The sequence below is a fragment of the Protopterus annectens genome, chromosome 5.part0, assembly GCF_019279795.1.
Source record: "Protopterus annectens isolate FY-2018-M chromosome 5.part0, PAN1.0, whole genome shotgun sequence".
Lineage (NCBI taxonomy): Eukaryota > Metazoa > Chordata > Ceratodontiformes > Protopteridae > Protopterus > Protopterus annectens.
The window spans coordinates 141,292,760-141,308,426 of NC_056735.1; the positions used below are offsets into that span (position 1 = coordinate 141,292,760).

At 39.1% G+C, this 15,667-nt stretch overlaps 1 protein-coding gene across 1 annotated transcript in view; it reads left to right on the top strand.

The window, feature by feature from the left end:
* VWA3B (von Willebrand factor A domain containing 3B) overlaps nucleotides 1-15,667 on the top strand; it is a 2,054,405-nt gene that overhangs the window by 807,960 nt on the left and 1,230,778 nt on the right. The window contains exon 11 of the mRNA XM_044071813.1: nucleotides 8,029-8,160. Coding sequence (XP_043927748.1) covers nucleotides 8,029-8,160 — 132 coding nt within the window. The remainder of the gene's footprint in view (nucleotides 1-8,028; nucleotides 8,161-15,667) is intronic.

Genomic DNA, 15,667 nt, shown 5'->3' on the forward strand with positions numbered 1-15,667 from the left:
CACAAGGTTCAGGGTTTGAGTCTCACAAGGGATAATCAACTAGGCTTACAAAGGCAGTTACCCTAATACTAACCTATGTTTCTTTCCTTCTCTCTCTTCTTTCGAGATTAAGAACTTGCAGGTTTCTTCCTTTTCTGGTAGAATGGTCATCTGGTGATCAAAATAAAATTATTCATGCCTGTATTCCTTATTTCTGGTGCTATTGCTGAAGCTGTTTGCCACTCTTTCTCCATATATACATTATTATCCTACATGCTCTTTTGATAAATTGCATATTCCAGGCAGAGATTTGCAGCTACTTTGCCCAGTTCCAGAGTATTTTTATGGAGCAGGTCTAGTAATCTCATTATTCTACAATTCCCACATCACAGTGTGTGTGTGTGTGTGTGTGTGTGTGTGTGTGTGTGTGTGTGTGTGTGTGTGTGTGTGTGTGTGTACATGTATGTGTCTGTCTGTTTTGATAGCCTGATTTCATGCATGGCTCAAATTGTGCAGCTGCTCAAGCCACTGTGAAGCAGTCATCACAGCCACAACTGCCTCAAAATTCTACAGTTCAATGCCAGAAACTGTCGTGCAGAGGGAAAACAGCCCTGAAATGATCATCTGGCTTGTGCTTTGTTAATGTATTCAAGACTGATGTTAATAATGGAGCCCTCTGAGCAGGAATAAGGTACATTGCTTCTGTCAGCTGTTCACTAATCAGAAGCAGATTTGTGGAAGCACTTTGCCAGCCTCATGTGCTTGCTTAATATCTCTTTAATCTTATGATCCATAATTAAATGTGAGATAACTTACAGACCATATTCCATCCACTCATCATAAATCCCTAAATATTGTTAAAAAGTCACAAGCTATAAAATGCTTTTGCATCTCAAGGCTGCTCAATGCTAACTTCTCAAACAGTGCCTTTATTTCCTCCAAGAGGAGCAGTTAGAGCTAATGGCAGCATACATAACAGTTTTAGTATGAAGTATTTTTTATTCACTTGATGATCTACCATTTAAGTAATTTGCCTTACTAACTCTTCATTGCAACTAAAGTTGGAGTGAGCAGAGTTACATAATTATGTGTGCAAATTTTATGTTAATCAATGTACAGATTTTTGTTCAGTTGTACCTACTTTTCATAGGCCTTTGTCCAGATTTTTGATGTTTCCAGGTTGAGAGGTATGGCCAGAATATAAATAAATAAATAAAAATAAGCATTTCATATACCAGAATTAGCTCAGTGAAGTTCTCTTGTTGCACTTTGACACTGCATGTAAATTTGTTTTGCTAATTTTGATGAATTTCAACGGTTTTGCCTGTTTTTTTCCATTTAAATCATTGTTTATACTTAGTTTAGTTCTGCTCCGGTGTGCAGTAGTTCCATTAGTGGGAATACGCTAATTGCTGCTATTTCTAGGTAGCCAGTTGGTCAAATGTATAGCTGCTTTCCATTGGTCTTTTACTTTTTCCTGTTTGCTAAATGCTGATATCAACTACATGTTCCTGTTGTCTTTTAAGAACTTTTACATCTAACTTCAATAGACACAGGATTAGTTATTTAGATGTAGATTTAAGGAAGGACCTTAAAAACAAAGTTTACTATGCTAACATACACAGGAAAGATACCTATTCTAATACTTTATTACACTATTCAAGCTGCCATCCCCTTTATCAGAAAAAGTCTGTTGTAAAAGGTCAATTCGTACGGGCGGCCCGAATGGTATCAAGGAACGATGACTTTCATGATGAATGTAGACTTTTGTGTTCTATGTTTACCATGAGAGGTTATCCTAAACACCTTATTGATGAAGTTATGTCTGAGGTTGGATCAAAAAGAGAAGCAGGTACCTATATGCCGATTCTTAATGCCTTGAATCAAGTACCCGTTCCTGTAAGTACTAGTGAACCCATGTATATTAATGTTTCTTTTATTACTCCCTATAGCTTAGACAGTAACTTTATTTCTCTCATCATTAACAAAAATTGGAACATCATATCTAACGATGGTGTTCTGAGTAAAAAATTACCACCTAAGCCAAAGATTGTCTGGAAAAAGGGAGAAACTTGAAACAGATATCACAAAACAATGTGTCACTAGGAACACAGAGAGTGGGTATGTATCAGTGCAATATGTGTAATTATTGTGCACATATGATTACAGGGCAGACATTCACAGTAAGGAACATTACATATGACCTCAAATATAAATTTAACTGCTTGTCAACCAAAGTAATTTACTTGGCACAGTGCCAGGCTTGTACTTCATTTTATTTAGGAAAAACTGACAGGAAACTACGAGAACGGGTCTACGAACACCTATATGCAATTAAGAAAAAGTAAACAGAGAATGCACTTGCTAAACATATTATTGACAACCCTAGCCATAATTTCAACTTTAAAGCAATTGATACCATACCACCTGACAGCCGTGAAGGACCCTTTGAAGTCCTGTTGGAAGTACTAGAACTTTTTTGGCAGATTAGGTGCCATGCCAATGCCCCCCCAGGCCTTAATGAGACTATCACATTATATCCGTTACTGAAATTGAGAAGCCAACGACGTTGATATATACCATCGTTATGTTATATACTCTTGTGGGGGGGGGGGTTGCTTGCTTTGTTTTTGAAGTGAATTTCTGTACACTACCGCGCACTTATGGAGTAATTTGTCCTTAGTAACTTTGCATTTTACCTTTATATAGGTTTACTAGTTGCTGTTTGATTTCAAATTTATCATTTACATGTTAACATATATATTTTTACCATATTTCTTTTACAATTACAATACGCATGCTTTCTACATGACCTGGCTACATTAATTGCACTATTTAATAGTTCTTTGTCCAGGTGTCACTGTATATCCTGAACATATATTTATGACTTTTGTTAGACTTTGTAGATAGGTATGTGTTTTAGGTGGGATTCTGACCAGACTATTGTAGTTCTAATGTGACTTTGTACCATCTTTCAATAGCAATTTCCCACAACAATGTTCTTTCTTTTTTGTAACCACTCGATTCTTTGATGTGATTTATTTATATATGTATTCAGTGCTCAAGTTGAGTAACTTTTGTACATACTGGTTTTTGTTTATTACTGCTCATTCCTTAGTCTGAAACATGTAGTAATATATAGATGTGATTTGTATTACCATATATATCTTATATATTTTTATATTTGTTTTATATTTAGTATTTATTTAGATACTGTAATAATGACATCTTAGTGATGCTTTTAATCTTTTTAATGGTTCTGAAGTTTTGTTGATTTTGTTTTAAATTCATTCATAGATTTACCTCATTAGTTGTTAGGACACTATACCTTTAACTAATCTAAGCACAGAACTGTAACCTAGCAATGGCACCTTTTTGGCGCCAAAACCAGTATTTAAACCTTGTTTTTTGTTAGAATCTGTTTGTCTGAAGAAATCCCACTATTAGTGGGACGAAAAGCGCTTCACAGTATTGGTTCAATAAAGCTTTTGGAGAAATCTTTTTTACTACTTGATTCATATGAATATTTTGTCGCGTAGGACCTCTTTGTGGACATTTATTTAGCGTCTAACATAACTGATTTTATCCTGGATTCTGTCTACAGCAGCCATTTGAGTGTGGAGAATTTACAAGTGTGGACTATACAAGAATTCCCTTGGCGTTCACAAGTACAGGGTAATTTTGTCTTCTGGTTTTTGTTTTCACTTGTTTGTTACTTTTTGCGTTTGTTGGTCTTTTAAGAACTCCAAAGAGATGCACTTGTTTGCTTCAGCCTCAGAAATGGTAAGTTGTTCTAATCATTTAATGCACAGAATTAACTCAGATAAGTTTTTTTACAGTTTTCTGCTACACTTAAAATCATTTGCTATTTTTGCTGAATTTCAATAGTTTTGCCTGCTTTTTTCTTTCAAATCACTGTTTACACTTAGCTTGGTTCTGGCCTGGTGTGGGTATCATCTTGAGACAGTAGTTGTTCTTGTAGTGGGAGTACATCAGACCAATAGTCAACTCCTCCCTGATTAGATCTGACCACAAACTAATCACTTTGATCATTTTGAGCTCCTAAAAACAGGGGTGGCTAACTTCACAGCACCCATGCAAATAGAGAATAGTTGCATGACCACTGAATCATACACCAATGCACTCTACAAACACGTATACAAATGCACTGATCTCGCCATACCCAGTAGAACCAAGACGCTCTCCTCCAAAAAGAGAACCAATCTGGTGGTCCCCTGCCATAAACAAACTCTGCAACAGAAAGAGGAAACTGATGCAGAATAAGGTGAAGTCCTAAGACTGGAAAAACTCCCTTATCAGCCTCAACAAAAAGTTGAGATGCCTCATCAAATCCTCTAAAGCTACCTATGAAAACAGAATTGCAGCAGTTAGTAAAGACAACCACAAGGCCTTCTATAGCTATGTAAAGAATCTCCATGGCAATACCCAGATTTGCTCTGTGCTACTGCACAATAGTACCTCTTATACCGAGCCAACAGATATTGCCAATATACTGGCCAACAGATTCAGTACCAACTTTAACCCCCCACCAAATAACCAATCACAAAGCCAGTAGATTGCCAGGCACCCAGTATTGCTGCTGCACAGGTTAAAACAGCACTGTTCAAGGCCAAGAATACAGCTTGTATGGGATCTAACAATATCCCTAGCTGTGTTCTACATGAACTACAAAGTGAACTGGCACCTCACCTGATTGCCCTGTTCAGTCACAGCCTCACCTCAGGCTTTGTCCCTACTTAATGGTGCACTGCTACGGTCATCTCTCTCCACAAAGGAGGAGCGACTACAGACCCTGGAAACTATTGTCCCATTAGCCTGACAAGTCTGATATGCAAAGCTATTGAACGCATCATCATGGACCTAATAAACAAGGATATAAGGAATCTCCAAACTCTAGATCCCACACAGTTTGGTTTTGTGAAGGGTAGATCATGCCTACTCAACTTGGTCAACTTCTTTGAGTCAGTCACCAGAGCTGTGGATGAAGGCAAGGTGATTCATACAGCCTACCTTGATCTGGCCAAGGCCTTTGATACCATTCCCCACTCAGGAATCATAGAAAAACTCACTAAGCTAGACATCAACCCCTATATCACTAGGAGGTTGTAAACTGGCTCACAGCTAGAACCCACAGTGTGAAAGTAGCTGACTCCAAGTCAGACTGCTGACCAGTCACGAATGGAGTCCTACAGGGATCCATCCTGGGTCCTCTCTTGTTTGGTATCTACTTCTCAGAAGTCCAGGCTAACACGAAGAGACTCTGGCTGACAAAGTTTGCAGACGATTGCAAGTTGGGAGCCATGATTAACAACCCAAGTGATGTTGATATCCTACAGAAAGGCCACACTGAAACCAATGACTGGTGTCAGAACCATGGCCTTAAGCTCAATGCCAAAAAATGTCATCATCCCCTTGGGGAAAAAACAGTTCCCATGAATTTTCACATTGATGGTAGTCCACTGAAAACAGAAGGCATTATAAGAGATGTGGGAACAAAGGTTGACAGCAAACTCTCTTTTGATCACCACATTGCCACTGTGTTCAGAAAGCCCTTCTATGTGGCACATCTCATTACTAAGGGTTTTGCATCCAGGAAGAAAGAGGTCATTGTCTCCCTGTACTCTTCCCTCATTAGGCCAATCATCGAGTACAATGTCCCATTTGGCATGTACCTCACTAGACACCTGCAACAACTGGAGAGGCCGCAAGAGTACCTCACAAAGAGGATCCTAGGCCTTAAACATTTGTCCTATATGGACAGACTCATAAAACTATTCTCTGTCTCATATCGCCTACCTAGAGGCGATCTCTGCTTGACTTAAAAAGCCATCTCTGACCCAGCTCTGTTAGAAATGCTACATCTAAAGAAATCCCAATCCCTCCGCACCACATGCTCCAGAGACCTCAACCTCATTACCACAATCAACAGAATGTGCTGGAGGGACTGCCCATGCTATGGAATAGACTTCCTATACATGTCAAACAGAGTTCCTCACTGGCCCTCTTCAAGAGAAATCTTGATGAGTGGATGGGAAATAGAAAATTCACCCCAGGGATCACTCCAGTGGCTCTAGTCAACAGAGGCACTGGGAACTAAGGTTGGGTGTCACGATGCCAGGGTAATCCTGTGGGCTAGGCTTGTAAAGGCTCCAGGGCCATTAGCCTAGTACACACCTATGAACCTATTAATCACTAATTTCTGGGTAGCCAAGCACTAATTAGAGTTGTGGCTGCTTTTTGTTAGTCTTTGACTTCTAACTGTTTGCTATATGCTGAGATCAGCTACACTCAGCTATGCTGAGAGCACTACTGCCATAGCTCTAGTTGGATAATGATTACTCTGTGCAGTTGAAGTTTTCCCTAAGTCTTTACTGTAGAATTCCTTCTCTTTTCATCTGAAAGGTGACTGTCTGGAGTCTTCTTCGCACTGTATGGTAGGCAGTGCCTCCTCAGTAAGGGAAAAGGTGACCAGTGGCATACCCCAGGGTTTTGTGCTTTGCCTCCTCCTTTTTTGGCATTTATCTGACCTTAATGCTGACAACAAAGATCTGTGGTAGATTAAGTTTGTTGATAATTGCCAGATGGATGTAGTTGTTAAACCAACCAATTCTGCTAATACAGTCAAAGTGAATTTGGGTGAGTTAACTCTTCGTGCACCAAAAAGGAACTTAAACTAAATGTCGAGAAATGCAGTATCATCTCCTTCTGTAATCAAAAAAATAATGCAACGTGCTGCATCAGTGACACCCACTAGCTAATGAGACAGTGGTCAGGGACTTGAGCACCTTGGCTGTTGCCTCCCTCTCATTTGATCATCATGTAGAAACCATAATTAGAAAATACTTCTGTATCTTACAGGTAATCACCAAGATCATCTCTTCTAAAACCAAGGACGCTATTGTTCCCATGCCCTCTGCCCTGATCATTATAGAATATAGCACAGCCTTTGGCATGTATCTCACTAGACATATCTAAAAATGAAAAACAGAGATTCCTAAAGGATCTCAGGCCTCAAAATCTTAACCATCAGGAGAGGCTGGAATCCCAGTCCTTGTACCCTGTGTCATATAGGCTCTATTTTAGGTAGTATTTTTGTATTCTGTAGAATGGATACTTTTTGCTTCTTAAGCTGTGCCCCATTTTAAGTTACTGCGATCAGTTTTCTGAAGAGAATACAAATTTGCTGTTCATTTGCAGTCAGTGTAAATTCCCATCTACTCCTCCATTCTTTTCATAATTCTGTTTAATCTACAGAGTTACTTTGGAGTATCGATGGGGGTTCAAAAGCTAATCTAGATTCCAGGCAGGAGCATTTGAATTATTTAGCCATTTCTCATGCTTATTTGTCACACACCCCAGTCTGCAAATTTTAAGATAATCTGTATTTTTTGTTGGTGTTAGAAACTATAGCAGCAGCTGTGAAGACAAGGCATATTCAGTAGTGTGAATTAGCTCTCCCTTTCTCATAGAAACTCTGGCTGGCCTCAGGAGACAGTAGCTGATATGTAATTTAAAATAAATATTGTAATCCTGTTTCAAGTCATCTTTCAGTTTTTCCCTGTCTTTGCAGATGCAGTGTGCTAAAAGCCACAGCCCTATCCCTCTGCATGTATCCCTTGGATTCCTTAACAAAATCGACCTAGACACCACTTTTGCATTTCTGGAGCATTTATCAGTTCTGTAGGATGCACTGACCACTGTTCTTGCCAAGTTGACTGCCAGAGCATATGTATAATATTACTTTATGTCCCCACGTGTTGTGATTCATACAGCATGGGATTTAACATCTTTGAGATTCTTGCGGGATTTGCTTGTCACAGCTGTTCAGGTTGTCTGTCATCTTGACTCTGTGGAAATCACTATAAAGAATTCTGGCCAAGAAATACTGATGGCAGTTGATGTCTTTTGCCCTTTATCAATGTTATATAATCAAATAAATGTATAAGTAATGCATCCTGCAGATGTATAAATGAAATGTATGTATAAGTACATGTGATGAAAAATGAAATACTTAAATATCATTTATAGGAACAACTGAAGCACAAGAGCAAGTTCAATTTTGTGAAGTTTGATTCTCATGCAACAGCTTGGCGGGAAAAACTGGCAGAAGTCAATGAACAAACATTAGAAAGTGCTTGGTGTTGGGTTAAGGAATTGCAGGTAAGCCATCATTTGGTAGATAATCCATATTTGTGTTGCTGTTGATCAACTGCTGCTGTAAATCACTTCTGTAGTTACAGTCTTATGAATACCATACCATCACGCTTCTACAAAACAGAAGGAGCAAAACCTGTATTTATTCATTGAAGTTAAATGAAGTATATAATCAAAAAATGTCTTCTGGAGACTGAGGAATTTGCTACACCCAAAGTATTAACATTGTTTTAAAACAAGCACAGTTTTTTATACAAGCAATGGGTGAATGTAATACTCTGTCAATGAAAAATGTGTATTAATACCTGCAGTTTAAACAGGGAACCAATAAATTTGTGTCTAGAAACTGATGGTCTAGATCCATACCACCAGAGCTCCTGTAGCTTTGATTCTGTACATGTGGACTTCTAAACTAATAAATAATGTCTACGCAGTAGATAGGTTTTCACCAAAGAATTAACTAGATGGAAAGTAAGTGCATTCTAAGATGCACTGAAGAACATGGAAGACACTGCTAACAATCCAAGTACCAGCACTTTTACTATCTTCTGCATATCAATTTAGCTATTTATCCAACTGTAGAAGCCTTCTGTAGTGGATAACATTTGAGATTTCCTCATCTGCTTTTATCCACCTAGCTAATTTTTTTCTCTCACTCTTGTACACTTGGCTTGAGGACACACAAGTTTTTCCTGCTGGTGGGTGCAGGAACGCCACTTACCAGGTTAGGAGAGTGTGCCTAGCCGTGTACTCAACAATTCTTATCTGCTACTTTTAGTTTGAAGCTTAGTCCTTATGTTCATCACAGAAAATTTCTGTATTTGATGTCTTAAGAAAAATCAAACCTTCTAAATGTTTCTGTGGCCTCCTGATCACTAATAATGATCATACTGATACACTCTCTGGGAAAGCAGACAGTATCACACATGGCAGAGCTTTATATAAGCAAACCAGAGCTAGAGGTGAGCAATATTAGAAACATATCTGACTTCACTCAAGATGGTGGCAGGTAAGGGTACCCAACAAAGGAATCAGCAGGAGGGCCCCTCATCCAATTATAAGGCATTGGTGGAGCATCGAGAGTTTGAAATATCTTGAGGCTAGACATTTATCCACCCCCTTCTCCAAGTAAGTCCACTCTTAAGTGTCCTTACAGGCCTTGATGCTGACAGCTGCTGCATTATTAATAAGAAATAAGCTGGCACATAATTAGATGCCTATAGAGGTGCATCCAGAGAAACCATGTTGGGGATACTTCCCAAGCTGTCTACACTGCTTCTTTCTTAGTAAAACATCAAAAAAATGACAGCACCCTTCCTGTCTCTAAAATGATCCCTCAAATACCACAGCATGGGTTGTAGATAGCACCTAGGATGAGGACTTTTCTCAGGCCTGTTTCCCAATCCAGCAATTGTTAATGGTTTAAGTTGAGAGGGGTCCACTGGTTCATTCCACACCAGCAGAGCACAAAGGACAAGCAATATGATGAATGTATATTAGCTGCTCATTGTCTGGTAAGACCTATCCTCATTGCTGCAGGAGTGCACCTTTAGGAAACATGGACTCATCCTAATACTTTGCCTTGCTTAGGGCTATACAACCTCAGTAACACTTCTGGTGAGCGCTTTTCTGGGTAATGGAGACCTGCTTCCTGATCTCTAGCACATGTTATTCACACACTTGACCCCATTCATCCCAGATCTGGGGTCAGGAGAGATTCCCTATCTGCTTCCTGAGAAGGAGATGTCAACTCACCAACTCACTTAAATAATTTACACATACTGCAGTGTCAACTCACATGAATAATTTAAAAGTGAAACTTAACTTCACCTTTTTTAGTTGTAGGAAAATTTCCTACTTCCTTACTCCTGAAGGTATAGCGTCTATAGGTAAAAAATATTTACTTCCCCAGCTAGAATATGATATCCCTTTCCTTGTCTACACATCACAGTAAAACCTTTCAGAACTCAAACTAACTCTAATAGAATCTGCCCTGTCATTTCTTAGCCCTCCACACACAGAAAATGTCACTGTTTAACTCTTAAGAGGGCAGAATTGTTACTTGTGCAACAAAGAGTTGACAGCCTACTGGCAACACTTAATCCCAGTGTACTCTATATTAATTCACACACAGTTATTAACTCCAGATTGCTAATGAAAGCATCATATTATCAGCTATAATCCTATGACTATAATGTGACAGTTATACAAAGACCTAAAACTGACTTAATATTTCATGACATACTCTGTTTTCATACTTGGACCCCAACATTGGAAGACCCTTCCCAAAAATATCAGTGATATTCATGCTGTCAAAGAATGCAAACTAAAATTATTGAAACATCTGAAAAAAACAAAGCTAAATGTTTCTTGCTTTCACATTGAACCATAGCATAAGTATTGTGACAAGCAGATCTCTAACGTTACACTTCTATCTCTTCCAAACCCGTGCAGAAACTTTACTAGGTTTGTAAATGTTGTATATATTGGCATTCATACTACATTTTTGGGTCTCTTAGCCTGCTATATTAATCTCTCAGGTTTCATTTGCCATATTTTTAACTTTGCTACCTCTGTAATGTCTATCTTCAGTATTGCATTTATTATCTGTACCATCTCTGCTATGCCAAGATTATGATGTTTATGTATATATGTTTATTGGTCATCTGTATCACTACATACATCTCATGAACATATAATACCTTTTTCACTATATGCAGATATGATCATCATACTGATCACTGTTGCAGTAGCCTTAGCTACATTGATTATAACCTGATAAGGATATAACAGTTGGCCAGCTTTCAAAGCTTCAGGGCACCTTCCACATGCCCAAACTGTCAGACAGCTTGAGCTGAGCTGACTAAAAAATGAGTTTGGGCATGAAGCCCTTCAGAGATTTATTGCTGCCAAAGAGTACTTTCTTCTGATGCTTTCGAAGATCGACGGTCAGCTTGTGCTATTCCTTTGCTGGACAGATACGTTTCCTGTGGGGGAAAAACTTAAATTTTCTTATTTGTGCTGCTGTTTTATCATTTTCCTTTTCAGGAAAGCTATTTTAAAGCTAGGAGTGTTGTGTTGTAATCGACTGTCATGAAACTGTAATGTGCTTTTAAATGGAGCACTCATTTTTCCTGTCAGTTTAAAAGTGGTGTAAAGAAACTGAAAATATTTTTTTCTGTGGCAAAAGTGTGTTTATAATACTTTTGTGGGGCTGGTATAGTGTTTTAAAGTGTTTTTCACTGTGTTTTTCTGTTAAAAAAGTAAATTTTGTAAACTGGTAGTGTTGACTGTCATTTGCTGCTTGTCTTCCATGGGAAAGAAGCACCATTTTCACCTTGACTGTGGAACAGACTTCCATCCCCATGGTCAGTCCTTCTTCAAGCCACAAAAATAAATAAATAAATAAAAAAATAAGCCAACATTTTTTGCCACCACAACAGGGTAACATTTTGCCTCAGCTGCAGATGGGTGACTCTGCTTTGTCCATTTATTGTAGCTCAGACCACCCATCTTTTACCCTGAATACCTGTGGTGTAGCACCTACAACCACTGTGAACCAGGGATTAGCCATGTTTCCTGCAGCTGCTGGGGTCCCCTCAGTTTGCAAAGGAGAGCCACTGTTGTTGGTCCTGGGAGAGGGAACATGAAACGTTTCCCCTGTTGCGTCCGAATGCTCTACCCTTCCCAGTGGAAGCTGCTGCTGCCATTAGTAACCTGGTTGGCCCCATTTCTTCTGTCAAAAAGAAACAGAAAACCAAGCATGTATCCTCTCCTACTCAAATATCTTTGGATAAGAGTAGTTTACTGGGACTGGCTCATGGTTCAATTCAGGCTATTGATGCTTCTTATAAAGTAGTTTCTGGTAAAGAAAAAGGGATACCTCTTTCCTAAAAGTGGCTCAAAATTCTGAATCTGAACAGGAAGATGCAGGGATAAATGTATATTTTTTTCCCAAAGGTTTCTGATTCAGACTCAGAGGAGTGTTTCTGATTCTCCCTGTGGGATTTTTTTTTATTTCTCTAAGGCTATTGCCAGAATGTGCCAATGTTTTCAGAGAGAGAACACTGAATTGTTTCAGTTCCTCAGAAAATACTATGAGTTGTTACAGAAAGATTTTCTAGATTGCACACCCATTCCTCCTGTTCTGTCTGCTTTAGAGGATGTGTGTATTACTGCCTGCAATTGTCCTGATAGTCAGCCAGCTGTCCCTAAAAAGGGAGATAGAATGTATAATGCTCCTCAGTATTTTAAATGTTTGCACAATATTCCCAAACCTGACCCAGCAGCTATAGCTCTGGGAAAATTATTATTAAGTTTATATATCTGCAACTTTGATTTTCAGAATTTTGAATTGTTAGGCTCACATGTAAAAGTTTATTCTGACTAATTGTAAAAGTATGAGGAATGTTTTATCTGCAGTTTCTTCTTGTGAGGAAAATTTGCTTTCAATAACTTAGTTTCTTCTATTACACAGATCACTACTCATTGTTTACAGTGTGTGTATGTATATGATTCTGTTGATACTTCTTCCAGGGCTGTGGTCACTGGTACTGTTTTGAGGAGGTCTGCTTGGTTGCATTTTTGGAATCTCCTACGTGATGTTAAAAATGAGATTTTAAATTCACCGTTTGATAGAGATTTAGTGTTGGTCCATCTACTGCAGAGATGGTCAAAACGTGTGGGGCAAGCGTATTGAGGGAACACTCTAAGAATTTTCATACCTCCTTTTCCAAATTTTCCAAGGGATTTTTTTTCTCCTCATCAGTTATTAAACAAATCAAACTAAACAGTCTCAACAAAATATAGGTAAACAGATGTTTAAGAAGAAATGGCAAGAGGGTTCCAAAAAGAAGTCTTGAACTTCCAGTTCTGTATCTTTCTTTTTTAAACCTGTTTGTGATAGGGCCGAAATTCAAAGGATAACACTTGACAAACTGTTACCACTTCTTTTCCTTTCAATTTCCTGGTAACACTAGACTTAAAACATGCTTATCCTGACATCCCTTTTCATCCAGACTTTATAAGTTTCTTAAGGTTTTGTGTGTCTTGATCAGATTATCAGTTATCGACTTAACCGTTTGAGCTATCCACTGCACCAAGAGTGTTCAGAATGTGTGTGCAGCTCCAGTTATAGGAGGCTACAAGTTATCCACTTTTTTCCATATTTAGATGGCTTGCTTATCTTTCCAGAGTCTTTTTCACAATCTTGGGAATCTCTCATTTGGGTGAGAGATCTTTTACACAAGTTGGGATTCTAAGAGAACATTCAAAATGCTTTCTTGATTCCTTCTCACAGGATTGTGTTTCTGGGGTGTCAACTAGACAGCTCAGTGCAAATAACATTTCTTCTATAGGAAAAAAGTAGATCTATATCTAGATCTACTTCTAAGGTTTTCCACTCAGACTTCTGTTACTTGAGGGAATACCTCAGGATTCCAGATCTCATCCCATCTATGAGTCTTATGATAGCTCTGGCAAGACTCCATTTGAGAATGATACAGTGGTATCAGAAATCTCTCTGGTCTCAGCATCAACATCCTTTATCTTTTTAAATTCCAGTGCTGGGGTTTGTCAGAAAATAAATCATGTGTTGGAGACAACACATATCCTCAAATTCAAGTATCCTCATTTCATTCCTTGCTCAAAAGCAGTCAGTCACTACAGAAACTACATAAGTTGCTTGGGGAGCAGTTTCAGAAGGGATAAAAGTGAAGGGTGTGTCAGACACCAAAGAGAGATGCAAGAAGTTAAACATCAAATAGATGCTTGCCCTGATCAAGACACTCAACTCTCTGAATCATCTTAGGTCCCTTTGACCACTTTAAATGGTTGCAGACAATATCACAGTCATATGGTGCATCAACAAGGAAGGGGGAACCAGGTCATATACCCTTTGCAAACTAGCCGTGTTAGCTTGGGATATGGCTTCACAGCACAATCTTGCTCTACAATCATTCCACATTTCATCAGAGCAAAATTGTGTGACAGACAAGCTGAGCAGGACCAGGGTAGGACCTCACAAATGGAAACTAGATCAGGTGGTCTTTCAAGATTTTACTCATCTGTGGGAAGTTCCTCAGATAGACCTCTTACCTCTTCTCTGAACAGTCAACTGGCAAGATTCTGTGCCAGGGCTTTATGCAAGAAGGGCTGGAAGATGGATGCTTTCTCTTTTCCCTGGACAGGAAAGTTTCTGTATGCTTTTCCGCCTTTACAATAATATCATCCCCAAGATCATTGTGGTGACTCCCTTCTAGCCATCTTTGAACCATTCTCAGAGGGTTGGTTTTATTGGGACAGAGCTGAATTCTCTGTGGTATTATTCCTGTTTTCAGGGAGCAGCCAGGAATTCTTGCTTCTGACATCCTTGGTGAGCATGCAGCAGGGACCCCTTGTATCTTATAAGCATCATGGCAGAGAGAGAGACTGAAACTGTAGAAGACAGGGTCACGCCAAGCTATAAAAATCAACATTTTTTATGTTACAATAGTGTAGGTGCTCATTTAGCAGTGAAGATAACACAAAGAAAAAATATAAATCACAAAACAAGTGATGTTTAGGGAGATTACATTGTCTGTGCTTTCTGTAAGTGGACCAGTGTGGCATTTTTTAGTGTCCTCTACACACATTCACACGCACACACACACACACACACACACACACACACACACACACACACACACACACACACACACACACAAAATTTAGCAATAACCCATGACTGGCTGGGGGTATCACAGGGTTCACCCAAGGTTGGCATGATTTGATCATGAAGGTGAAGCTCGAGTGATGAAATGAAGCCAGCTGTAGGTAAATCATGTGAGTCTTTGCTATTTTGCTAAAAACTGCTTACCTTTCTTAAATAATGTCTTTGTATAATGGTACTGTAGTGTTTCTCTGCGTTTTCCTTGTTTGCTGATATACTGTGCATGGGCATGGGACTTAGGTTCACACTCTTGCATAGTACATCATTGCTGTTCAGGAAAAGCAATGGAGAAAAAAAAATCTCTGTTACATGTTTTCATCTGCCTTTATAACCTCTTTATGCAACAAACCTGGATTATCATCTTCTTTCGACTGTTCCCATTAGGGGTCGCCACAGCAGATCACCTGTTTCCATTTCTTCCTGTCCTCTGCATCTTGCTCTGTCACACCAACCACCTGCATGTCCTCTCTCACCACATCCATAAACCTTATCTTAGGCCTTCCTCTTTTCCTGTTACCTGGTAGCTTCATCCTTAGCATCTTTTTCCCAATATACTCAGCATCCCTCCTCACCACATTTCCAATCCAATGTAATCGTGCCTCTCTGGCTTTGTCTCCAAACCTTCCAACCTGGGCTGACCCTCTAATATACTTATTCCTAATCCTGTCCACCCTCGTCACACCCAGTGCAAATCTTAACATCTTTAATTCTGCCACATCCAGCTCAAACCCCTACCTTTTTGTCACTGCCACTGTCTCCAACCCATATAACATAGCTGGTCTCACTACCCTCTTGTAGACCTTC